General features: G+C 34.4%; 5 protein-coding genes across 19 annotated transcripts; 3 read left to right on the plus strand and 2 right to left on the minus strand.

Annotated features, from left to right (window-relative positions):
- The first annotated feature begins 1228 nt into the window (after positions 1-1228).
- Positions 1229-4608, plus strand: LOC104740258 (hydroxyproline O-galactosyltransferase GALT6). Of its 2 annotated transcripts, none has more exons than XM_087491582.1 (7): positions 1229-2706; positions 2810-3051; positions 3154-3444; positions 3550-3678; positions 3776-3949; positions 4039-4146; positions 4257-4608. In XM_087491582.1, the coding sequence occupies exons 1-7, from the start codon at positions 1833-1835 to the stop codon at positions 4467-4469; spliced, it is 2031 nt and encodes a 676-aa protein (XP_087347708.1). In that variant the 5' UTR covers positions 1229-1832; the 3' UTR covers positions 4470-4608. The 2 variants fall into 2 exon arrangements, 1 of the variants encoding a protein (XP_087347708.1); XR_015584542.1 differs by having other exon boundaries at positions 1280-2706; positions 3776-3926.
- A 3197-nt stretch (positions 4609-7805) lies between these two features.
- On the minus strand, positions 7806-12947 carry LOC104740269 (protein CHROMATIN REMODELING 24). Its single transcript, XM_010460820.3, has 22 exons — positions 12838-12947; positions 11990-12306; positions 11697-11827; positions 11560-11614; positions 11306-11398; positions 11046-11209; positions 10882-10972; positions 10637-10768; positions 10457-10534; positions 10225-10332; positions 10068-10139; positions 9894-9974; positions 9688-9806; positions 9491-9602; positions 9341-9409; positions 9159-9253; positions 8937-9068; positions 8791-8856; positions 8562-8703; positions 8380-8484; positions 8232-8271; positions 7806-8142 (listed from the first exon to the last, which is right to left on the minus strand). The coding sequence occupies exons 1-22, from the start codon at positions 12887-12889 to the stop codon at positions 8012-8014; spliced, it is 2385 nt and encodes a 794-aa protein (XP_010459122.2). The 5' UTR covers positions 12890-12947; the 3' UTR covers positions 7806-8011.
- A 2856-nt stretch (positions 12948-15803) lies between these two features.
- Positions 15804-25537, minus strand: LOC147949320 (peroxisomal membrane protein PEX14-like). Of its 14 annotated transcripts, none has more exons than XR_015571674.1 (13): positions 25232-25505; positions 24802-25032; positions 24664-24703; positions 24396-24574; positions 23824-24013; positions 23607-23696; positions 23372-23445; positions 23082-23148; positions 22922-22962; positions 22761-22805; positions 22600-22668; positions 22182-22470; positions 15804-16251 (listed from the first exon to the last, which is right to left on the minus strand). XR_015571674.1 is itself a non-coding variant. In XM_087473593.1 (13 exons), the coding sequence occupies exons 1-13, from the start codon at positions 25250-25252 to the stop codon at positions 16124-16126; spliced, it is 1443 nt and encodes a 480-aa protein (XP_087329719.1). In that variant the 5' UTR covers positions 25253-25505; the 3' UTR covers positions 15804-16123. The 14 variants fall into 14 exon arrangements, 4 of the variants coding, with proteins under 4 accessions (XP_087329719.1, XP_087329714.1, XP_087329711.1 ...); XR_015571669.1 differs by having other exon boundaries at positions 24802-25043; positions 25232-25503; XM_087473593.1 differs by having other exon boundaries at positions 23082-23127.
- Positions 17341-19159, plus strand: LOC147949321 (bidirectional sugar transporter SWEET5-like). Its single transcript, XM_087473625.1, has 6 exons — positions 17341-17711; positions 17820-17856; positions 17966-18182; positions 18325-18486; positions 18575-18694; positions 18785-19159. The coding sequence occupies exons 1-6, from the start codon at positions 17669-17671 to the stop codon at positions 18923-18925; spliced, it is 720 nt and encodes a 239-aa protein (XP_087329751.1). The 5' UTR covers positions 17341-17668; the 3' UTR covers positions 18926-19159.
- On the plus strand, positions 19316-20854 carry LOC104740459 (uncharacterized). Its single transcript, XM_010461073.3, has 4 exons — positions 19316-19620; positions 19944-20189; positions 20276-20357; positions 20464-20854. The coding sequence occupies exons 1-4, from the start codon at positions 19403-19405 to the stop codon at positions 20797-20799; spliced, it is 882 nt and encodes a 293-aa protein (XP_010459375.1). The 5' UTR covers positions 19316-19402; the 3' UTR covers positions 20800-20854.
- Positions 25538-25943: the final 406 nt, after the last annotated feature.

Consider the following 25943-nt stretch of genomic DNA (forward strand, 5'->3'; position numbering starts at 1 on the left):
TTCTATATTCGTAAGAACGGAGACTCGATCTCAAATGTGATGGTGTCTTCTACAAATATACTTACCTTCTAGCACTGTAGTAAAATCACTTCACAAATTGTAAAATTCTTTAAGCCAGCTTTATTTATTTTCAGGTTCCAATTTTTATGATAAACCAAACAAATTATAATTCCTTATTTATGATATGTTTTAACATAAAATTATTGGTGATATATAAAGAGGCGAATAAAGAGGAATGGTGTATTTATCTTTTTCGTTTTATTTTATTATTGGTCAGAACGGTTTTATCTTTTCAGTTTGATGAATAATACTAGTATATTTTAAATAGTTTAAATTGAAGAGAAAGTGAATAAAGGTGGAAAAGACAAGTGGAGAAAGAGAAGACACCTGGATGCAAAGGTGTCACACATGAAGCCCAATTCAACTCCCTCTGTTTCCATTTTCCCATGAAAGCCTTCGGTCCCCTTTTATTCTTCTTCAAGATTCCTTCAATTCTTCTTTTTTAAAACAAGAAACACTAATTTGATTATCAAGTTCTGCTAATTTACGCTTTGTTTTAATTACAATATGAACGATTTTAGAACTAAGAGAATTATAGAAAGAAAAGTCAAAAAATAACATGAGAATAAATAAAGGAGTCATTGCTGATGCAATCAGTAGTAATACACAAATACACAGTTGGCCTATTTAACACCGACTAAATAGTCATTAATCAATCAATAAGAATTAAAAAAAAATACTTAAAAAATAAGAATCGTATCTACTAAAATCAAATACAGTATGATGATGATTCAATATTATCAAACCTAATAACATACTATTTTATTTTGTCTCGGTTAGTCAAGACAGCTTTTGATTGCTTAGCCTCAAAATCTTAAATACTCCATCTGTTTCATATTAAGTGTCATTTTAGACTGATTATTTTGTTACAAAATAAATGTCACTTTATATTTCCAATGTAAATGTTTGGTAAATTTTCCAATTTTATCCCTATTAATTTAATATATACACCAATAGAAAAAATTGATTAATATATTAATAAAGAATAAAATAGAAAATTTAATGATTTTCTTAATATGTGTGAGAAACTCTAAAATGACACTTAATATGAAACAAAGGGAATACTTTAATTCGAATTTTTCAATTTAATTATATAATTCGACCAAAAAAATAACCACGTTTCCTCATCCTTTTATTCTATTGGTGGATGGTCATGGAACTATGAATTGTACATTACTTAGAGAATACAATTAAAACTTAAGTTAAGAATCATAAAGATAAATACAACGAATCTAATAACAATAGTAGTAAATCGGAAACTAAATTAAAATAAGGAAAAAGAAAGATTTAAAAAGGGAAGAAAAAAAGATTCGAAAAAAAGGAAGAGAGAGATGGACCAAAACGGCGGTTTATTCAGACGTCAGCAGCACTAACTAAGAAAGAAGAAAGAGAGGAGAGGACGCCCCCTTTAACGCTTCCTTCTCTTCTTGCTTCCTTCTCTTCTTGCTTCCTTCTTCAAATCTCTCCTGACGCGTTACTCTGTTCATCTCACGATTTACACGTCTCTCTCTCTTCCATCTTTAAAAAGTTTAATTTTTTCTTCTTTTCTAGAGCGTTTTTTGTGGGTTTTGAATTTTCTACAAACCCCAAAGATTTTTCTTTTTTTACAAGGAAAGTTCTTGAATTTTCAATTGTTTATAGTAACCCATCAATCTACTGATTGTCTCCGTTCATCAAGATTTGATTTTTTTTTTTTTTTTTTTTGAAATTTTTTGAATTTTTGGAGATTCCTCTGTTTCTCTTTGATCATCAACACCACTAGGGTTTTAGGAATGAGGAAGCCGAAGTTATCAAAACTCGAAAAATTCGATATGTTCGTCTCTTTAAGTAAGCAGAGATCGGTTCAGATACTAATGGCGGTTGGGTTACTCTACATGCTTCTCATCACTTTCGAAATCCCTTTCGTCTTCAAAACCGGTTCTTTATCTCAGGATCCGTTAACCCGACCCGAGAAGCAGAATAGCCAGCGAGAGTTACAAGAGAGACGAGCTCCGAGTCGACCTTTCAAGAGTCTGCTTTACCAGGGTTCACAATCGGAAGCACCGGTTCAGGGTTTAAGGAGGAGGAGGAGGACGACTCAGATCCTATCTAGTTTGAGATTCGACCCGGAAAACTTTAACCCGAGTAGTAAAGATGGGTCAGTGGAGCTTCACAAGTCAGCTAAGGTGGCTTGGGAAGTTGGTAGAAAGGTATGGGAAGAGCTTGAGTCTGGCAAAATGTTGAAAGACTTGGAGAAGGAGAAGAAGAAGAAGACTGAGGAGCATAGCGAGTGCTCTCTCTCTGTTTCTTTGACCGGGTTTGATCTTTCGAAACGTGGCAATCTCATGGAGCTTCCATGTGGTTTAACTCTTGGGTCACACATTACTGTGGTTGGGAAGCCACGAGCTGCTCACTCGGAGAAGGACCCCAAGATATCAATGTTAAAGGAAGGAGATGAAGCTGTTAAGGTTTCACAGTTTAAGTTGGAGCTTCAGGGTTTGAAAGCAGTGGAAGGAGAAGAGCCACCTCGAATCCTTCACTTTAATCCAAGGCTTAAGGGTGATTGGAGTGGTAAGCCTGTGATTGAGCAGAACACTTGTTATAGAATGCAATGGGGGTCAGCACAAAGGTGTGAAGGATGGAGATCTAGGGATGATGAAGAGACTGGTTAGTATTTACATGTTCAAAAGCATTTATATTTCATCTGTTGTTTTGCTTGCTTTTTTTTTTTTTGTGTGTTGGTGATACTAATCAGTGATAATGGTTGTAGTTGATGGTCAGGTTAAGTGTGAGAAATGGGCTCGTGATGATAGCATTACATCTAAAGAAGAGTCTAGCAAGGCGGCTTCATGGTGGCTTAGTCGATTAATAGGTCGGAGCAAGAAAGTAACTGTTGAATGGCCATTTCCATTCACAGTTGACAAGCTTTTCGTGCTTACTCTTAGTGCTGGATTGGAAGGTTATCATGTTAGTGTCGATGGGAAGCACGTCACTTCCTTCCCATACCGAACTGTAAGCAATGTGTTGCCCTGGCTTAAACTTGTTGTGGTTTGATTAGTGATTTACGTGAACTGATGGTTGTCTATGTGGGTGTTTTCTTGGCTATGTATGAAGGGGTTTACACTTGAGGATGCTACTGGTCTAACCATTAACGGGGACATAGATGTTCACTCGGTATTCGCTGGCTCTCTCCCGACTTCGCATCCTAGTTTTGCTCCTCAGAGGCATCTTGAGCTCTCTAGCAATTGGCAAGCCCCATCACTTCCTGATGAGCAAGTTGAAATGTTCATTGGCATCCTTTCTGCTGGTAACCATTTTGCTGAGAGGATGGCTGTGAGGAGGTCATGGATGCAACATAATCTCGTTAAATCTTCCAAAGTAGTGGCTCGGTTCTTTGTTGCACTGGTGAGTTTAGACTGATTTACATGTGATGTGATCTTGGTCTCTAGTTTTAAGTTAAGTGCTTTACATATCGAATTGCAAGCTTAACTCAGGTGTTTTTTTGGACAGCACTCGAGGAAGGAAGTGAATGTGGAGCTAAAGAAGGAAGCTGAATTCTTTGGGGATATAGTTATAGTCCCTTACATGGACAGTTATGACCTTGTCGTCCTCAAAACCGTTGCAATTTGCGAGTACGGGGTGAGTCCCGCTAATTCAAAGAATGAGATTCAACACTTGATGCTGTGTGTTTCAATGATTCAATATAGGTAAAGAGTCTATATTCTCTGTTTTGCAGGCTCATCAACTTGCTGCTAAATTCATCATGAAGTGTGATGATGATACATTTGTACAAGTGGATGCGGTTCTTAGTGAAGCAAAGAGAACGCCCGCGGATAGAAGTCTATACATTGGCAACATCAACTATTATCACAAACCGCTCCGCCAGGGTAAATGGGCTGTTACGTATGAGGTGCAAAGTTACAATCTTAAAGAATCATTTGTATCTCTTCTTTTTCTCATTGAATCCAAAAGTTAATGTTACATTATCTGTTTTTCCAGGAATGGCCAGAGGAAGACTATCCACCTTATGCTAATGGCCCGGGATACATATTATCAAACGATATCTCTCGCTTCATAGTGAAAGAGTTTGAGAAACACAAATTAAGGGTATGTATGCTGCAACTGAAACTACCTCCTAATCTATTCGAAATAGAACATATACATTTCTGTAACTTTTGTTTTTTTTTTTTTCCTTTTTCACATTCTTGAAACTACAGATGTTCAAAATGGAAGATGTGAGTGTGGGAATGTGGGTAGAACAATTCAACAATGGTACAAAACCGGTGGACTACATTCACAGCCTCAGGTTTTGTCAGTTTGGTTGCATAGAGAATTACTTGACGGCGCATTATCAGTCACCGAGACAGATGATTTGCTTGTGGGATAAGTTGGTTTTGACAGGCAAACCTCAGTGCTGCAACATGAGATGACACAAACCAAAACTATCCGTTTCTCTTTGGTTTTGTATTTTTTTTATAGCATATTTTATAGGCTTTTGGTTGTATAATATCTCCTCTTATCCCTTGCGTTTTGATGAAGTCAATATAAACTACAGTAAAAAACTAAAAATCAAATAATTAGCTAAATTAAAATACATTTGTAAATTTAAAAAGTAGTATCTATATATACATTTTTTGAAACAATTATGAAATAAATTTTGAAGTTCAATACTATTTACAGAGAATGCCACTAACATTAAATATTTACTTAAATTCATTGTTTTAATAAAAACTAATTGTTATACATAGCAATTGTTAGAGGAGTATATGCCATAAACTTTGGTTTAATTGTTCTAAATAAATTCAAAATGTATTTATAGAAACTAGTTAGTTCTATCTAAATTATTAAATAAAATAAATATACCTTTTTCTATTTTAACACCATTTCAAAAAAAAAAGATTATTTCTATGTTAAACTTAATAAAAATTAAAATGTTATGAATCTTTAGATTTATAAATGTTAAAAATCTCATAAAACAGGATTTATTTTAAACGGGTTATAACAACATTAGCATAAATTTTAAATATTATTAATCAAATATTAGAACATGGGTTAAATTTTAATTAATGTATAAATATAAGGGATAAAGATTTAAAATATGCAAAACATTAGTCATATAATCATATATATATAGTTAATCTACTAATCAAATTATAATTTTTCTTTTCTGAAATAAAATATAGCTCTGCGGTGTACCGCGAGGTAAAATCTAGTTATATAAACAAATTTTCCAAACTTTTTTTTTTTTTTTGTTAAATCTTCCAAACCTCTTTGATAACATACATTAGTAAGTCCCAAGGTATTTTAGGTGAACCATCCATGTCGACCCAACTTCAACTAAACTACGTTGACTTAACCAAACTAACATAAATTACACTGATCTATAATTTTCTGTGTAAATTTATCGGTTTTTGACTCCTTTATTGTAGATAGAAAGTTTATTTTTGACGATTTAATAGAATGGAGTATTTGATGTAAAAATGACTCAACATTGGATTAATACTAGACTTTAATCCGTGGTACACCACGGGTCTATAATTTTTATTATTATTTATAACTTATATTGTATTTCTTGTTAAATTATATGGTTGTTTCGTAAATAAAAGAATAACTAAAATTTTCAGCCGTTCAAACGGTTAAAATGTTAATATTTATTTTTAAAATGAGGTACACTGTGTGACTATTTTTTTTGTTAAATTTAGTTTGTTTTATTTACTGTTGAGATTCTATTTGATTTTTTAGTTATTAGAAAAAAATAAATGATCTAAATACATAATAAGTAATTTATAAGCTGTGATTAAATCATATTTTCATAATAATTTACTTATTTTACAAAATCTTAGTTAAAGTAAGTTGATTTGATATGTCAAATATTTTTATATTAGTAGTGTTGACAAATAATAAAATAATGATATTTTATTAATTCCAACATGTCTTCTTTATAACTCGTTCTACTATATAACCACACAGTATAGTATTTTAAACTTTTTATAATTTTTTATTTATAATATTTTAAAGTTTTTATTAAGTTTATATATATATCAAAAATATGATTTAAAAAATGAGAATCAAAGTTTTTATCTATATTAATACTTTTATCTACATTAAGAATCGAAACTAACATGTTTTGAAAAACAAAATAGGAATTAAATTGTTGTTTTATTTGTTTGTAAAGAATTTAGAGATATGATATCTTCAAAAAACAATTAAAGTGTCATTAATATAGTATAGCTTCTGTTTCTATAAAATATTGATTGTAGTTTGTTACATTTCTAGTAGAAATGGAATGTAAAATATTTAGGAAACAAAATCTGATGTAATTGTTATTTTAGGAAATTTTTTAGGGGTTAAGATTGTAAATAATTTTTTAAATAACTACAAGTAAAAGGGCATAACACAAAATGTACTTAAAAAATGTTAATATAGATATAGTATCAAGCCATACTGGATTAGTTGTCAATTAATGTTAATAAATTGTAATTTTTTAAGAAATCATTAATTGAGAAATGGTTTAGTATAAATAAATAATGCATTTATAACTAAATAAACATTAAATATACTATATTTTTGTTAAATTGTACAAAAGCTCTACAAAAACAATCTTTTTGATACAGAGATGGATTATTGGAAAATCTTGATGATGCATGACTTAAAATTAAGCGTACATTTTTATAATATTAAAAGAGAGGTACAAAATAAATAATTCAAAAATTATGGCTCTTATCCAATTGCCACTAATTATTGTTTTTAGATTTTGTTTTTTTTTTTAATTAATAAGGTTAAAATGGTTTTGATGAAAAATTCAGTTGGATTATCTAATTAGATCCAAGATCCATGGGTGCTTAATATGGTATCTTACCAAAACAAAAATCATTAATAACTAATTTAGGAAAATCTAAATTTTATTATGAATTTCTAAAGAGATTTTTGGTTTTGTATTTTTTTGATAGCATATTATTATAGCATATAGCTTTGGTTGTACAATTATCTCCTATTGATATTAAAGAACCAATCTAAATTGGATGTTTTTTTGGTGGCATCTTTCTATTAATATTCATTCTTTTGTTTGGCATCTCAAGTAAACCAGTGACTTTGTCGACCAGTTTCCAGCATTTTCTAAGACCCATAAGTCTGCATAACCCTCATGTCGTGACTAAATATGGCAAAGAAGCGGGTTTGATACAATATGGTCGGAAACCAGCTATTTTTGATATTACCAATATTGGACGAAAGGGTTATGCGGACTTATGGGTCTTGAAAGATGCTGGAAACTGGTCGAAAAAGTCACTGGTTTTACCGCCTTGTCAGATGCATATGGTCAATACCAACATTCGATTGATGGTACGAGACACAACTCAAAACGTCGAAGTTATCTTGGCGCCGATTGAGTTGGATTCCCTTTCATACATTCTCTTTTATGATCTAGAAAAGAATGATTTGACGAAGATTGAAATCAAAGGAAGACCGAAGGGTTTATTAACTTGTTCGTCTATGTGGATCTTATGGATAAGATTGAAAGCAACATGCACTTGGAAACTTAAATACCATTATTTTTGTTTTTATTTTATTTCTTATTCCAAGTTAAAATAATACAATGCAACTATTTATTATGTAATTTTAATTTTACTTATGTTGCAAAACAAAATAAAACATTCGTTAAAACGTTGTTCTTTTCATGATAATATCATCAAAGGCGGATTGAATTTGTTTGTTGATATGGTTGGAATTTTTTGAGAATGATAATAATTTATGAGTTAAGCTGATCCTTGGCCGAAAAAGAAAAAATAATAGATGTAAACTCTGACAAAACCATATGTGTCACAATATGACTGGGTAAAATATTAGAGAAAACCCAAAAAAAATTACACGTTTTTTTTTTTTTTTTTTCTTATTCTTTCCTTCTCTCTCGTTATCACCGATGACTAATTAAACATATATTTTTTTTTTAACTATGGGGTGTTTCTTGATTCTTCTATGTTGAACACGGGGGTGGTCCTGGTGGAAGCGGCGGTGCCACAGGAGGTGGTCCTGGTGGAAGCGGCGGTGCCACAGGAGGTGGGGGTGGAAAAGCAAGGCCCGTAGCAGCAACACGAGATGAAGAAGCTGCAAAACATGTTTTAAAGAATCATTTTGACGACTAAATAAAAAGAAGTGTATTGATTTGTTAGAAGCAGCATTAACAAAAGATATACCTATTGGTCCTGGCCTATGCGGCGGTGGTGGTGCAACCATCTGAGAGAGGTTACCATCAGTGCACAATAAATATGGAAAAAAATGTAATATACACGAAAACACATATACATTGCACCAATTTTTATGAACAACAGAAGGAAGTGTTACCTCTTGCTCTTTTGGCGGTGGTGGGGGTGGTTTTAACAATCGAGTCCATTTATCAATCTCTGTCTGAATCTTGGCCCCTTTATCACCAATATCATCTTTGACACACTGTGACATTATCAAAACATTACTCCCAATTGTCGAGTGAATTTAAAAAGTTGCAATGATTAAAGTGTTAATCATACCTTGAATAGATACGAATAATGCCTGATCCGTTCTTTAATGTAGCTTTGCGAGAATTCCTCCTCTTCGACTGGGGAACTGTTGACTGTCTTATTCAACAAATTCGCATATATCACATCCTTTGGTTTGTGAGCATAGTCAGCCCTGCCAGAATGGGTTTTCAAAATGGGTGATAGATGATACAAAATATTACAAAACAAAAATTTGACTAAACGCTGTTGGTGGTTATACCCATTGATTACGATGTCTTGTGAAATAGTTGAGGATCGGTTTCCCAAGGACGACGTTGTTCCTCTCCTTTATAAGTTGAAGAACGAATCAGAAACTGGGATTTAAAGATGAAAGGAAATCTGTTTATGTAACTAACATGGAGTCACCTTATTTCTTCTTCTTCATATTTCTGCATCGCTCGAACAGGAGGTGTCTTGGAGAAAAGTAAGCTGTGATGGCTAACTCCAGCTATGCCAAGAGTTTCAAGAAACTTTACATGGGATTCTAGAGTTTCATCCCTGTCAAAACAAACAAATATGAATGAATTCATATTCGAAATAAGGCATCATGACACAGATTTTTTTGATCAGAATTCAGAGTTTGCTTACAGTTTGATCTGCTTACAGTCCTCTTTGTATAGCATTTGTTGTGTGGCTGATACATCAAATCCTCCTTTGGTAATACTGAAAACTTCTTTAAGGTCCTAAGAGAGATATTGGTATAAACAATTAGAAAGTAGAAGAAACAAATAAAGAAATCACTTAAGACTTGCATTTACAGCAGAATTCACCTTCTCGCTGAAGTAGCGGAATAGTTCTTTATCCTCAGTAACAGTTTTAAACAAAGTTGATTTGAATACCTAAAAAAAAAGCATCTACCGAGGTCAGATCATATATATCAAAATAACTCCTATTTATGAACAAAAATATGTTACATATACCTGTTTTCTATATACTTTTTCTTCAACCGTTCCTGAGGTTATCAACCTATAAACAACTACATCATTCTTCTGGCCTATTCTGTATGCCCTATCGACGATTTGATTGTCCATGCTGCATTATCGAAGTACTTACTTTCAAGAAACTAACAAATATTAACAGTGCAACGATAAGCATCATATACAATTTATATCCTGACCTTGGATTCCAGGAAGGGTCCAGCACTATCACACGGTCTGCTGTAGTGAGAGTAAGGCCGACCCCACCTATTTGTGAAGTTAAAAGAAAAATTGGAGCGACGCAACCTACTTGAAAGTCCTAGAGAATATTCAGAGTTTATATATACAACTGTTAGCAGAAGACTCAGAAAATAACGAACTCTGGAATGAAAGGAGAGAAACTCACTGTAATCGTCTTCAATCTCTGAGAGGGTTTTTGACCACCATCAATTCTCAAATATGAGAAATTGTTGGAGGTCAGAGACTCCTGAAAGTTCCAAGTAACACATACAAAATTCTTCAAAATACCGTTTCTGTTTTTTTTGTTGATAATGGTGTAGTAAAAAAAAAAGTTACTAACCTCAATTAAATTGAGCATTTGGCTCCAATGTGAAAAGATTAAAACCCTGTGACCCTCCGGAATCAATTGTCCCTGTAGAAAGTATTGTGACATTGATTTTATAGACAAAAATCAAATAACACTAATCAACTCAGCCCCAAATTTCATCTTATCTTACCAATAGTGAGATTAGAAAAGCCAGTTTGCAGGACATTCCTGCTTCTTCTGATGTAAAAACTGTCTCCTTAGGCAAGAGGAGAGGGTGGTTACAGATTTTTTGCAGAATCTGTTGCAAAAAAAACAGAAACTATAAAGTAACCATTTTCCTATGTAACATATATCCTAAACAGAAATAAGGAACGTGTATAAGGATCTGATCAAACAAACAAAAAAACAACAAGAGAACTTACGGTCAGAGCTGCTACAGATGTACTATCAAAGTCTGACAGAACAATATTTCTTTTTAAGAAATCTTCATATAGTTGCCTCTGCAACAAAGAGATAGAATATTCAGATTCAGACGGTTACATAGAACTAACAAGTTAAATCTTCAGAGATATAATTGCCCACTGTTACAGAGATATAATTACCTGGCAAGTAGTCAAACGAAGCCATATTACAAGTTCATGCTTGTTTGGGAGTCTGGATGTGCCAGCATCATCGCCAAATACATCCTTCTTTAGTCGGCGCAATAAGACAGGTTGAATTTCCTCCCTGAAGATCTATTAAACAAAAGAGGAAACACGAAAAAGGTAAAAATGGTAAGATCAACATATGTCAAAACCTAATAAAAAGCAATGGATATTTAGAATTGAACTGAATTTCTTTCAGCTACCTTTGCTACAGTTGACCCTTTTGATTGTTCTTTAAGAGAAGAACTTTTGTAACTCTGCTTAACAATATGGTCTTGAAATCTTTGCTTAAAGCTGTTAAATTTTCAAGGGTTTAATACAAAGCTGGTATTAATTATCAGAATTTTTTTCACAAGTAACTACTTACCTTTTTTTGTCACCAAGGAGGCCAGGGCACGTGAAGTTGAAAAGTTCCCAAATTTCCTCGAGCTTGTTCTCCAGGGGTGTACCAGTTATTACTATTCTGTGAGAACTTGGAATCTCATGCAAACTCTTGGTCCTTTGGGTTTCAGGGTTCTTAATAGCTTGTCCCTGTAAGATGAAATGATACATTATAACATCTAAGATGATAGTGCATATAAATTATAGCAACTAATACCAACTAATTGTGTAAAAGATTAGTTTTACCTCGTCAAGAATCATATAATCCCATTTGGTACCTTGCAATGCCTTGGTATGGCACCGTACCATATCATAGGTTGTGATAAGAACACCTTGACCCTACAAAAAAATTTCTCAAACAAAATGATATAATGTATCAGTTTAATCCTTCAGAAGCAATATGAAAATATGTTTCTGTACAGATAAAAATGATTGACTACAGGAAAGGGTAGCAGTAAGTGGAAATCTCTCAGGATGACAACGGAAGAAAGATAATGAACCTGCAGAACGTGGTTAAGATTCTGTTCCCGGGCTTTCCTGGAAGTGCCATGGTATCTGTAAAGAGAAAGAAAGAAAATCATAATCACTGTATTTTAAAAACCAGTTCAGTATATGAATCAAAGAAAATCGTTCTTACTCCTTAGTGAGTTCTTTCAATCCCACACGATCTAATTCATAGATCCATTGGGGGTGTAACGTGATGGGAGCTACTAGGAGAACTCGTCCTACAAGTTTCGACTGAAATAATCCAGAGAGAAAGCTAGCCATCTGATAGTCCAAATAAACAAAAATCAAAGACAGAGAGACACTCGAGATAAAAATCGCAACCAATGAACTGATTTAGTAAAGAATCACAACCAAAATCATCGACTAACATCCAGAACTGAATCCATTTGTATAAACAAAAAAAAAAGCAGATTTATTTAGTACCTGAAAGGTCTTCCCTAAGCCCATATCATCTGCTAAAATACCACCACCATTTTCTTTTATGTGAAGTGACCAAAGCCACTTAAGCCCTTCCCTCTGATGTGGATATAATTTCGTTGCAATATTGCCTGGCAATGTGTATAACACATTGGAGCCGGAGCCAGATCCAGTAAAAGTGATGTCTTGAGATCGAGGTAATTTCGTCTTAACTGGCTTCTTAATCTTTACAGGACCAAATTTCGTTTTGCCTGAGTTTGACTTTTCCGGAATGAAAGCCATTGACCTGTCGATATTTCCTTCGTAGACTCTTTGCTCCTCATCTACAAGAAAAAAATACACAACCAAGCATCATCATCAACCTCATCATCTAACAAAACCTCAAAGACAACACAAAAAAAACCATCAAAGGACAGAGAAACACTCGAGATAGAGATACTGATTTAGTAATGAATACACACACAACACAGAATCAAACTTCTATACTAAGAAATCGCCCCAACACAAAAACTAAAAAGTAGCTCATAGCGAAAAAAAAAAAGTATAGATCTGAAACCAAAGTTAGAACATAATCTCAAAAACATCAAACCACAGAGACACACTCGAGATACAAATCGCAACCGATGAACAGATTTAGTAACGAACCACAACCAAAATCATCAAAATCATCCTTGTAGACTTGAAATCGCTTGTTCCAAACACAAAATTCAGAACTGAATCCATTTGTAGAAACATCTAACGAACGAGCTCAATCCAAATCTAGATAGACTTAGACAAAACGGCAACAAAAACTAGATCGCAATTCAGTATCGAAGCAAGGAACTCAAGGATTTTAACATCTCGATCTCGCTTACCATCTCTGCTACTTCCCAGTAGCTTCTTCTCTCTACTCGTCTTCTTCTTCATTGTCGAAGCTTTTTTTCGAAACGATTTTTTTTTTTTTTAATATGAAATCCGGGAGTCTAATATTTATTGAAAAAAATATATATATACAACTCGGGCCTCAAATTGTTGGGCCTCATATTGTTGGGCCTCAAATTGTTGAGCCTACAAATACATAACGAAGATAGATTCAAAAAAAGTTTAGTACAATAATCCTTGATTACTTACGAATTACCTAATTCTTGTACTACTTTTTTATTTTTTAATATGAGGGAAAAACTTTATCCAAACAATCTACATATGTCTTTGCATTACACAGTTATAATTATATTTTTAAAAGTTTAATCGTATATTTATTTAATTGTGCAGTTAACCGTACGAACTGTTTTTGATACAATTACGGTTAAATGTTAATTAACTGTTAGGGTTGACTGTTGAGTATATATATATATATATTTAAATATATATACTGTTATTAATGTTAATTAGCAGGTTACAGTTTTTTAACCTTATTACCCGGTTACAGTTTAAACACGATCCGATTATATAATTGTTAAGTTTTGGTTATGCATACTTAATTAGCACGTTATAATTTCCCACAACGTTGACCATTATAAAGTGCTAAGAGTTGTAAAATCACATGTATGATTATTAGACAATAATAATGACGTTGTAAAATTGCAAAAACAAAAACAACAACAAAAATGTCATGGGTGTTACTATTTTATTTGTAGGTTGTGTATGTATATGATCATCTAATTAAGTCTTTGGTAGGTTTGTTGCAGTATATGACTTACTAAGCATTTGCGTATGAATTACAAATCTGTCACGTACGTATGACATGGATCGTCAACAAATGTATTTTTTAAAGAAACTTTAGATGATAATCACTAACTAACGGTTTAATTTGATTACTAGTTACGAGGGAAAACAAAAAGACAAATTAGTTTGATTACATGCATATTTACAAACATAATCAAATATCACATGCCACGATTCAAATATATTTACTGTAATTAACGAGTACTCGATATAACCTTTATCTTTCCGATATATTCAAATCATAAACTTATTTGCCATATATTTTCGTCAACTACTGTCTTTGATGCTGACTCTGTTTTTGTATCTCCTCTGTTTCTTTCGTCCTTAACAAGGCACCGTGCATAATCCTAGTAGTTTAATTAGCTTGTTCTCTGCTATTTTTGGTTTACGAAATTTCTTGAACGTAAACTACGCAACTAACTTCACTCGTTAGTCGTAAGCAATCGACTATGTTAGAATATTCTAGTACTTTTGCTATTTTTGAATATTAAATAATATTTTGACTTATAAGTATAATTGATTTTGCTTGTTGAAATAATAATAATGTTTTATTTGACTAATTATCCATATTTTTTAACTATTGCATGTATACGTACGTATAATATTTCGAAATATACTTTTTCCTTATACATCAAATCATATATGTGTAACTATGGGGATGTTATATAGTCGAGCCTTGTGTAAAATATGCATTGGACTCGATATCGATGAAGACAAAACCTCCTCCTATAAGCGACGGTACGCCCACGAGAGTGTATCAGACGTATTCGAGCGTGTGTCGCAGCTCGTGTCTATTCTCGAGACTCAGTACTCAGAGGACACACGGTCGTAACTGTTTCGCCTGATTCACACAACTTATCTGTGTTACAAGCTGGTGTTCAAGGCACTCGGAGTTGTATTTTGGACCAGGAGAAGTAAAGATTTTTTTTAGACGCAAACAGCGTTCCTGTGTACAAGCAACCTGCTTCTGCTGTATATAAATGTACAAACCCACCAAACTGTGACTAATGGAAGTGTTACTTAGTAGTAGTACATTCTATTTTAATTTTAGACAATCATAATGGTAAAAGGTCTTATACTTCCTTAAGTGCTTTCTTGATTCGAGAAATTCATATTTAAGTCGTAGTTTTTCTTTCATGCAAATTTTATTTACTAAAACCAATGCAATTATAACTTAATCCCCATTCATGCTGAATATATTATTTGAGAAGTACATTTTTAACCTTTTTTTTCAAGCATGTACTTCTCAAATAATATTAAAAAGAAGAAGGTTTGTTTTGGTTCTGGCCGGTTAAGGATATAAACCTGAAATCAAATAGTGTCAATCTGAGGAGGGGGTACAATTTGTCAATTGCTCACAAAGTGTATTATATGGTTGACGTAGGTGTTCAAACGTATTATATTTCCCTTTCACTGGTCTATCTGGCCGGTTTGTTGTCGATTCGATTTTAGAGACTAACCAGTTAATCTAAACCGGAATGTGCGATCACGATTGTGGTTTATTCATGCAAATTTTTTTAAAAGAAAACTACTTTCAACTACTAGTTCATTTGATATATATATATATATATAATATATAAAAAAATTGTTAGAGAAGAACGTTAAAAAATTGTTTTAAAAATTATTTGCTAAGAAAACTATAAAAGATTTGACACGAAATGAAAATACAAAACTGATAGTGATGATCAATGATGGGAAAAAGGGCGATTTCCAACCTGTACATTGTCAAAAAGTGCCAATTTATTCCTGTACAAACTTTCGGTGCTAATTTCTACTTATACTCAAATAAATTCAAATTTCATACCCAATTATAAAAAGTGCCGATTTCAAAGTCAAAATCAACAAATAGTAGTCAAAAGCTGACTCAGATGACACGTATTAGATGAAGTGGCATCGTAAATTAAAACGACGTCGTTTTGATGCTGTAATTTCGTTTTAAAAAAAAATGTAAGACTCTAGATTCGAACTCGGGTTCATCAAAAATTTAACCATCTGATCCAGCAACTTCATTCGATTTATTGGGAACTTAATTCTTTATAATCATATCCGCCCGTACAGCATCATTGGTTGGTAACTCCTAGGTGCACAAGAACATGTGTCGTACTGGATCATTTAATTTGCGTTATAAGCTGACGTGTCGACATATCAATGGTTAAACAATGTGTAGGTGCAGGTACAAATAGACATGCGTCACACAGGATCATTCTCGGGTTTTAATTCTCCACGAAGAAATCTAAAAAGTGAGTCTCTCTTCTCTTCTCTCTTCTATTGCCGGGAAAAACAAAAGAAATTAAAGTTTCTTTTTCCTCCTCTTCCCTTCACTTTCTCTCTCACACTAATAATTATGTTTCAGTGATTATGTTTTCTTCCAAGCAAACCTCATAGAACTGAGGCAAACCTCAGGTACAAATTAAGAGACCCTAATAATTATTGGTATTAGTTTCCTTCTGGGCTGATATGTTGCTGTTCTGGTTCTTCTTGTATCTCTGTGATCTGGATACTTTCTGATCCATCACAACCAGATTCAGAGAACTTAGTGATCTTCTGTAACTCATCGCTCACACCTGTCTGGTCATCACTAGCAGCTGCTTCTTGGTCTATCTTAGCTAGAGGCTTAGGACGGCGAATGGCCTCAGCTGCTTCTGGCATGACAACTGGAGGTGGTTGTGGAGGTACCCATGACCGTGTGTGTCGAGCGTGTGTCGCAGCTCGTGTCTATTCTCGAGACTCAGTACCGCCGCCGAGTGAAGTCCCTTTACAGGCCACTCTTTATATGTTAGCATAATTATGATTAAAACATCAGTATTATAATCTTTAAGACAAATTTTCGCAAATGAAAGGGAAACCTCCCTTATACATGCAGGATTGAGAATCATAAAAAAAAAGTGTCATGCAGTTCCTTAGGCTGGTGCAAATAAATATTTTTTTATAAAACATATTTATAAGATGATTTTGGTTAATATTTTTTCCTGCATCATTTTCCTTTTTTATCTTTTAATAAAAATTTATAATCATTATTTTATTACTTAAAAATAATTATTATACATAAAAACCAAAAACTAATTAAGTTCCCATTCAAAATTTTGCAAAAACTAAAATCTACACCAAAATCAAAAGCCAAAATCCAAAAACTAAAAACTAAAATCTAAAAACTAGTTAAAAACTAGCAGCCATTCATGGCCTATATATGAGAGATGATTTTAGAATTTTCGAGTCAGCAAATCTATAGACTATAGATGCGCCTCACATTGAAAATTTGAGGCTTGTGTGTTCCATGTTTCTCTTCGGCTTGACTCATTCAATTCGTATGCAGTTTTGCTTTGCAGCTCTATTATTCATGAGGCCGTCGTGTTATAGAATGAAAGAAGTACGCACCTGATTTCATTATGATGTAGATCGAATGTTTCATAAGTTTGATGAAATAATAAAGATAGTAATTTAGTAAATGTATGTTAATGTTTGAGAAAATAAAAGAGAGAGGTATTAATTGTGAGTGAAGAGCCGGGTGTTTCTCATGCATGGGGTACGAGCGGAGTCAACGGCTTCATTGTTCAAATTTGAAACCACGTGTCTTGCGTTTGTTACTCTCTACTCAGATTCTGCTGTTTCACAGACTCGCTATTAAAATCCTTTTTGTTCATTTTTTCTTCTTCATAAAACAAATACCAAAAAAGAAAATCCATATACCAAAAAAACAAAAAACAAAAACAAAAACAGAATCCAGAAATCCACACAAAAAAAATAAACTAAAGAAGCTATTTCATCAAAGAAAAACAAAACAAACTCATCACAAATCAGAAACTAAAAAACTAAAGGCAGTAAAGAAAAATATATACATAAACAAGCATCATCGATCGAAAAGAAGAATCCAAATCATCTCAATATTTTGTGTTTTTCTTCTCCTTTTATTTTTCACAAATATATTATATTTTTGTAGAAGATAAAAGAAATCTTCTTTCGTAGTAACAAAAGAAAAAAAAAATGACGGACGCCCATACAGCCCGGACGGTCGTCGGAGTCATCGGTAAGTCCTTCACAAAATTCAATCAAACACATGCACAATTTTAATTCAATCAACAAAACAAATTAAAACTTGCTAATTTCTTGATTTTTTTCTGTCATATGTTTATAGGAAATGTGATCTCTTTCGGCTTGTTCTGCGCTCCAATGTAAGCACATGATCAATACATATATATATATATAATATTTTTGTTGTTGCATGAACTATGATGTTAAGCTAATGCATGCAATGAATAATATGTGAAATTATATATGCAGACCAACGATTGTGAAGATATGGAAGATGAAATCGGTGTCGGAGTTTAAACCAGATCCATACGTAGCTACGGTTTTAAACTGCATGATGTGGACATTTTACGGACTTCCTTTCGTCCAACCCGACAGTCTCCTCGTCATCACCATTAATGGAACTGGTCTTTTCATGGAACTCGTTTACGTCACCATCTTCTTCATCTTCGCTACCTCGCCTATCCGCGTAAGCCTTTTTTAACTCCCTAATTATTTATGTCACACGCATGATAAAACTATACAGCTAGGTTCTTCTATTATTCTATAATTATACTTTGATCGGGATAGTTTTTGATATGTGGAAGGTTGTGAATATATATATGTAACAGAGAAGGATCACAATAGCTATGGTGATCGAGGTGATATTCATGACGGTGGTGATCTTCTGCACATTGTATTTTTTGCATACAACAAAACAGAGATCTATGCTAATTGGGATCTTGTGTATTGTTTTCAACGTCGTCATGTATGCTGCTCCTCTCACCGTCATGGTATGCTGTACTTTCTAGCTAGACTACTTTTATATGTTCTCTTTGTCTCTCGTGAATAACTTACATTTAAATTAATAATGTGGAGCAGAAACTTGTGATAAAGACAAAGAGCGTGAAGTACATGCCCTTCTTCCTTTCATTAGCCAACTTCATGAACGGTGTCGTTTGGCTCATTTATGCATGTCTTAAATTCGATCCCTATATCTTGGTACAAAACTTCATTTCAACCGTCATAATATTTTCTAATCAATATATATAAATATATATATATAGAGCTAATTATCTACCATGAAAACAGGTTCCAAATAGTCTTGGAGCACTATCAGGAATAATCCAACTTATATTATACGCAATTTACTATAAAACAACTAACTGGAACGATGAAGATGATCACGATAAGCGCCATTCAAACGATGAAATCGAACTTAGCCAGGCTTAACAATTGCATCAACTATTTCATTGTGTCGACTGGTGCTTCATCGATAGGTTTAAAAGATAGAATCAAAACTGAACAACATGATTGTAACTTTTTAATTGAAATGACTGTATATGTAATTTGTTACAGTTTTAGCTTTAATTAAAGTTTAATAGAATTTACTTTATAACATTGTTTCTCGAAACTGTAAGACGATTTGATGTTAATAAGAACAGAGTAATAAACAGAGCTTCTCTCTTCTCTTGTTATAGGTGTTTGTTTAGTAAAACTGAACCTGATATGAATAAACCTGATATCAGGGGTAAAATTGTCATTTCTATCCAAGACTATTCCAATGTGGTTAGTTACCGGTTTACTCGATTCAAATTCAGAAACGAACCAATTATCAAAACCGGAATGTGCGGTTCACAATTGTGGCTTTGTTTTGTATCCCTTAAAACACGGAGGACCAGAGATACCGTTTGAGATGACGATTAAATTATGTTATCATCATCGCCGGCGGTCATCACCGCCGCACATCCACCTCCGTCGTCAGAAACGTACCAAATTCCTCTATCCTCGCCGTCGCCGCAGATTATTACCCGCCGAGACCTGTTCAAGACTCTCTCCGTATGTATCGCCACACCATCATCACTCACCGTCGCACCAGCCAACGCACGCGGCCTCTTTCAAATGCCGCCTCTCCGTCTCTCTAATCGGTAATTCACTTTTTTCGAAAACCCTAATTTTTGAGTTTCTATGTATATACAACAATGTGTATTTTGTATCTTCGCTATTTTGCTTAGCACTAAGTTAGAGTTTGATAGATTTGAAGTTTTGGAAGTGTAATTAGCTTTGAAGGCTATTGTGAAGGTGTTGTGTTTTGGTCAGATTCCAAATTTGTTTTCACATTGAATAGTGAAGAGTTGATCCAGGCTCCTGATTCTGTTTCTTGAGAAGATCAACTGACTCTGATTTGAATCATATCTATCTAATCCTTGTGAGCTAAGAAACCATGTGTGTGTTTTTTTCTTGAATCAAGTTATTACCTTGTGAGGGCTGGGGAATCTGATTACGAAAGCTTAGGGATCATCAACACAAACCCGGTGGCCAAAACATCGGTTGATAGTGGATTATCAGATAAAGGTAAGAAGCAGACTGTGAGAGCTGCGTTACAGTTAAAGGCAATGGGAGCTTGTGATCGAAACTGTTGGCTTTGGCCTTCCATTACACAGAGAGCTTATCAGGCTGCTGAAATCATTGCCTCCATCAATGGGATTAGTCGCAGGTACTATATAGTTCCATTAGATGTTACTCTTTTTCAAGTGAGGTAATATTAAAAAGTGTGTTTTTTTGTTTCTTTGGTTTTTGCAGCTATATAGTTCCCGAATATAGCTTCCTAGATGCTCGTGGTTTAGGAGCTTACGAAGGCAAGAAGCTAGATTCCATTTCAGAAGTAAGATTCAACAATTTCATCACATTTTAAACATGTAAATGAGACTATAAGAAACAAAAGCTAGCTAGGGTTGAAGAATATTAAGGTTTCACCTTCTCTGCTGCAGGTGTATGCATTGGACTCGATATCGATGAAGACAAAACCTCCTCCTATAAGCGATGGTACGCCTAACGAGAGTGTTTCAGATGTATTCGTTCGTGTGACGCAGCTCATGTCTATTCTCGAGACTCAATACTCAGAGGACACGGTCGTCATTGTTTCGCCTGATTCAGACAACTTATCTGTCTTACAAGCTGGTATTCAAGGTCTCGACCTTCGAAGGCACTCGGAGTTGTATTTTGGACCAGGAGAAGTAAGATTGTTAGATGCAAACAGCGTTCCTGTGTACAAGCAACCTGCTTCTGCTGTATATAAATGCACAAACCCACCAAACTGTGACTAATGTAAGTTTGGTTCTATTGGTTCTACAAGTCAATATACACTTGAACAGTTAAACATACATTGCGGCAAAGATATATGCAGTGGAATATTGAGATTTTAGTGAAATAAACAATTACATACACTTTTTCGAACAAAACAATTACTAAGAAACAAAAAAATTTCAAGTAACTTAACAAGCGTAGTTTACTATAGATTTCTTATCTTAAGTGTTCAAGTGGTTCTCAAGCTTAGAGTTTACATCAACAAGTCCAAGACGCGCGCAAACAACCACAATTTCTCTCTTCTAAAAATCTTATCTTCCCTCAAACTCACAAAGTTGTAAATCGAAAGGAAAAGTAAGTAATATAAGGGAAAAAAAAAAAAAAAAAAAAAAGTGTTGTGACGATGGATTTTGAAAGAATCATTTGGTAAAGACATTTTAAAAACAAAGAAAAGGCAAAATAAATAGGAGTGGGTGGTTGCTTTGTGCTTTAAACAAAGAACAAAAGGCAAAAAATTGCTTTTGATATTTTTTTTTTAACTTTAATTTAACTATTATTAATCTAAAGATAGAAGACATTTGATTCAAAAGGGGAATGCTCAAAAAACTATAAAAGATTTGACACGATTGAAATCAAAATACATATTTGATAGTGATATTCTTTATGTGTTTTTCTTAGACTACCTTTAACTTTTGTACTCATTTTTATTCAGAGTATTATTATTGGCTTATCTTTTTGATTTGTAAATTATGCCAAAAAATAAAAAAAATGGAATCATTCCTCAAAAATATGTATCCTATGGATGGTGAAAACTGAAAAGAGCAAATAAAAATCAAACAAACACACAAAAATCAATAAAACATCTTATGATTACGTCATAAACTAACGCGGTACAAAATCATTGGTTGATAACACCTAGGTGCACAAGAACATGCGTCACACTGGATCATTCAATATGCGTTATAAGCTGACGTGTCGTAACATCAATGGTTACAAAATATCTAGGTGCAGGTACAAATAGACATGCGTCACACTGGATTATTCTCGGGTTTTAATTCTCCACGAAGAAATCTAAAAAGTGAGTCTCTCTTCTCTTCTCTCTTCTATTGCCGGGAAAAACAAAAGAAATTAAAGTTTCTTTTTCCTCCTCTTCCCTTCACTTTCTCTCTCACACTAATAATTATGTTTCAGTGATTATGTTTTCTTCCAAGCAAACCTCATAGAACTGAGGCAAACCTCAGGTACAAATTAAGAGACCCTAATAATTATTGGTATTAGTTTCCTTCTGGGCTGATATGTTGCTGTTCTGGTTCTTCTTGTATCTCTGTGATCTGGATACTTTCTGATCCATCACAACCAGATTCAGAGAACTTAGTGATCTTCTGTAACTCATCGCTCACACCTGTCTGGTCATCACTAGCAGCTGCTTCTTGGTCTATCTTAGCTAGAGGCTTAGGACGGCGAATGGCCTCAGCTGCTTCTGGCATGACAACTGGAGGTGGTTGTGGAGGTACCCATGACCGTTGCCTCTGGAAAGCTGCTGGTTCCATTGTACTTGTTTCATTCTGGTTAGTGGTGAAACGTGCCGCTGTTGTTGTCTCGTAGCCAAAATCCGTGGATCTAGGGTTTTTCTGTTGCCACCATTGACCATTTGAACTCTCGTCTTGCTGTGCTTGACCATTGTCCCACGGCTGGTAACAAGAGAGAACACGAGTTTAAGAGATCTTAGATAATAAAAGTTCAGTTCCACACATTTGACCAAGATTCATTACAAAGAATCTAGCTTTAAATTAACATTCAGGGACATTTTCAGTTTGTACCTTAGATTTGGGAGCTATGCGTGGATTTGATTGTGGTTTGTTCGGATTGGGCGGCATGTCATTAATCTCCTGTAGATTTTAAAGTGGAATACGTTTGTGACAACAAATAATTATGGTTAGTCCAAAAAAGGTGCCAGAAGGGATTGTAAGTGTCAGCTTACCCGAATGTTCGAAGGCTTCTCTCCTCTCTGGATCATAGACATTATCTGCAGCATCAGCAATATTCAACTAAATGTTAACAAGGATCATTAGGAATTTAAGGGACAAGATTCATTGAAAATCCATAATTCTACAGCGAACTTAGGAGGTTTCAGAAAATTACATCCATGTTTGACTTTGGATGAGGGGGTCCAGAAGAATCAGCTGAAGGCGCAGGAGGAGATGCAGATCGTGTTGTATTATCCATTAGTTAGAAAGAATAATCTAACCAAAAACAATAAACCGTAATGCAGATTAACCAAAAAGAGTAAGAGAGAGAGAACCTGAACGTGTGTCATAATCAACATTGCTGCCATATGTATAGGGTTTCTGCATCACATATCAACGTTCCTAATATTACAAAAAGCATTATGATACGTAATTCTATTAGTTAATTATCAAGTTCAAGTTGATGCGGTTATGCCATGGGGTTTACATCAGACTATTTAGGTCTATCAGCAATCAGGGAGGAAGTAAATCTGTTCTCTGTGGGGTGGTTTTGAGGTTTTCTTTGTGTTTGTAATCCCTTAATCTATGAATCAAAGTTTTATGAAACCAAAATCTTAAAACTCACCCTTGCTGCAGTGACTGAACCATTATAAACCTCTTGATCAGCTGAATAAATCTTTGAAATGTTGCTGGATTGTCCTGAAAGTAAAATACACAAATAGGATAACACTCTTCAGATCAAAAAGCTTTCACAATGACTCTTAAGATCAACCAAAACATTAGCTAACTAGACCCTCAATGAATCTTGATAAGAGTTGTTCAAACTTAAATTTGTATGAATACTGAGACTTAATACTTACCTTCGAGCTTACGGATATTATTGCTCAATGACTTCATTTCTTGTACTTGGACACCTAACAGGTGCGTTAAGTCCTCAAAATATTTCCTCTCTGAGAAGAAGCCATGTACAGATTTGAATTTAGAGGAAAAGAAGGAACATGCAATAAAAGTCCAGAAATGGTCACGTTAAAAAGAGAGAAACTCTGTCTACATTATAAACTGCAGAAACACATCTACCTTCATTCTTTGTGATCATCATTTCCTGACTAACCCTGGCTACATCAGAAGCAGCGGCAGAAGCAGCTTTGGCTGCAGCTACTGCTTCTTCAGCTAAGCTAGGTTTAGCATCAGCTTTCTTCAGAGGGTCAGCTTCTTCTTCCAACATAATTCTTTGGACCCAGGATTTAAATCTGGGTATGAGAGATTTCTGTAACAAACAAATCTCACTTAATAAAGAATTTGATTGTGTAGAAGGAGACTTATACTATAAAGTTGCATAGCGTTAAAACACATTAGCGTTAAAACACATCTAGCAATCAGTAAAAAAGGTACAGTAACAAGTTTCTGACACCCTAACAAACTCTTACGGGGATTGTTTTCATCAAAGTTCTTGGCAACTATATTCTGGTGCTCTAGTTGAAACAGAGAGTGTGAGAGTTATGCAATTCATTACTTAAGCTAAAAACAATGAATTCCTATATAGTTTGCTTCCATTTCATTAATGGCCTAACCATCAGCAATTTACTCGATGTACTAAGTAAATTCATAACATAACACACTGCATATAAATGAAGTAAGGTTGACGATACCTTAATAAAAACAGCTGTTCCGGCACCAGAAGCTGCTAGTACACCAACAGCAAGAATAGCATGGTACCAGCGAAACCGAGAGAGAAAAGCTGCCTGAGGAGTCACAACGAGTGGAGCAGGAGCAGCTACCACAGACTGCATAGCTTGTGGCTGAACAGTTGACACAGCTTGCTGTCCATCTGCTTGTAAGAAAACATAACAATTAGCTTCCAGTATAGTAAATCATCATAGGAACAACCAAACAAATACATGTCCTCGCTTAGTTTACCTTGACTTGTAACAGTAGTCTGCGAGCTTGGTGGTGGATCCTATGAAAACAGATTAAACACAGATGTAAGCTATTGAAACAAGGAGAGGGATGAGAGTTCCAAAAACAAAGAAGAAAGGAAAGGAGGAAGGTGTTTACAGGAACACGGCGAAATGCTTCGTCAATCTCTTCTTTAGTGAGACCTTTCCTCTCAAGAAAAGATCTTCTATGAATAACAGGAGATCCCCTAACTCTCGGATGCGAAAGGAACTTGATAGCGTTCTGAATTTGATCCTCCCGTATTGGTTCTGAATTCTTAAACACAGATGTTGGAGGATCCTGCTTAAATGTTTCTTGAGCTATGGTAGCTTGCTGAACCTCATTAGCAGGCTTTGCAGCCTCTGTAACAACACAGTTATGCACAAGAACATTAGTAAAAATCCTACGATGTATTACACTAAATGATTCTCAATTATAGATGGAATTAAACATTCATAACTAATAGTTCAATAAAACCCCATAACTATGCAATCGTAATAGTTCCTGAACCCAGAAAAAAAAAAAAGAAGGTTAAAGAAATAAATTGAACCTGAAATCTGGGATTTATCATCGGCGGGAGCGGGAAAATCGGAAGGAGCTGGTGGTTGCTGATGAGTTGCCATAGCAGCTCACCAACCTTGGAACAATCCAAGCGGCAAAAGAGAGTATTGATAGGGGAGAACGATGAAGATGATGAGAGAGTAAAATCAGGTTTTGCTCAAATCGAGGCGTAGAGAGGAGTTTTTTCTTTTTTCGTGTTTTGGTGACTGCGTGTGTATCTGTGTGGTGGTCACACGAAGAGGAGATAATATGGCGTCGTCTGATTTTTTTTTTTAATCTTTTTCTTTTGTGCTCTATCTTTTTGGGCCTTAAGGGCCCATTGTCTATAAGAAATACTAAAATTGTCCAACATAAAAAACGAGTGGATTGATTTAGTTTAGTTACTCTTACTAAGTTCAATATAATGTGACAATGTGCACGTCCAACGAACTAGAACCTTTTCGCTCATGTTTTATCCCAACAGGAGCACCTAAATTTCTACATATTCCGCCTTAATTGTGATCATGACTACAAATAAAGTGTGTATATTATAGATGCTGTTGTATGGGCAAGTGTAATCGCATTCGAGGTTGGGCAAGGGCATAGACAAAAAGTTGCATTCCCTTTCATGACTTGACACTTTTCCATAGGAGAAACTCTAGCTCCTTGCAACTTAACTCAGCATTTCCACATGGAACGACGGCTGCTTCAAGAACCTGTTT

Source organism: Camelina sativa, chromosome 2, assembly GCF_030686135.1.
Source record: "Camelina sativa cultivar CO46 ecotype springtype chromosome 2, ASM3068613v1".
Classification (NCBI taxonomy): domain Eukaryota; kingdom Viridiplantae; phylum Streptophyta; class Magnoliopsida; order Brassicales; family Brassicaceae; genus Camelina; species Camelina sativa.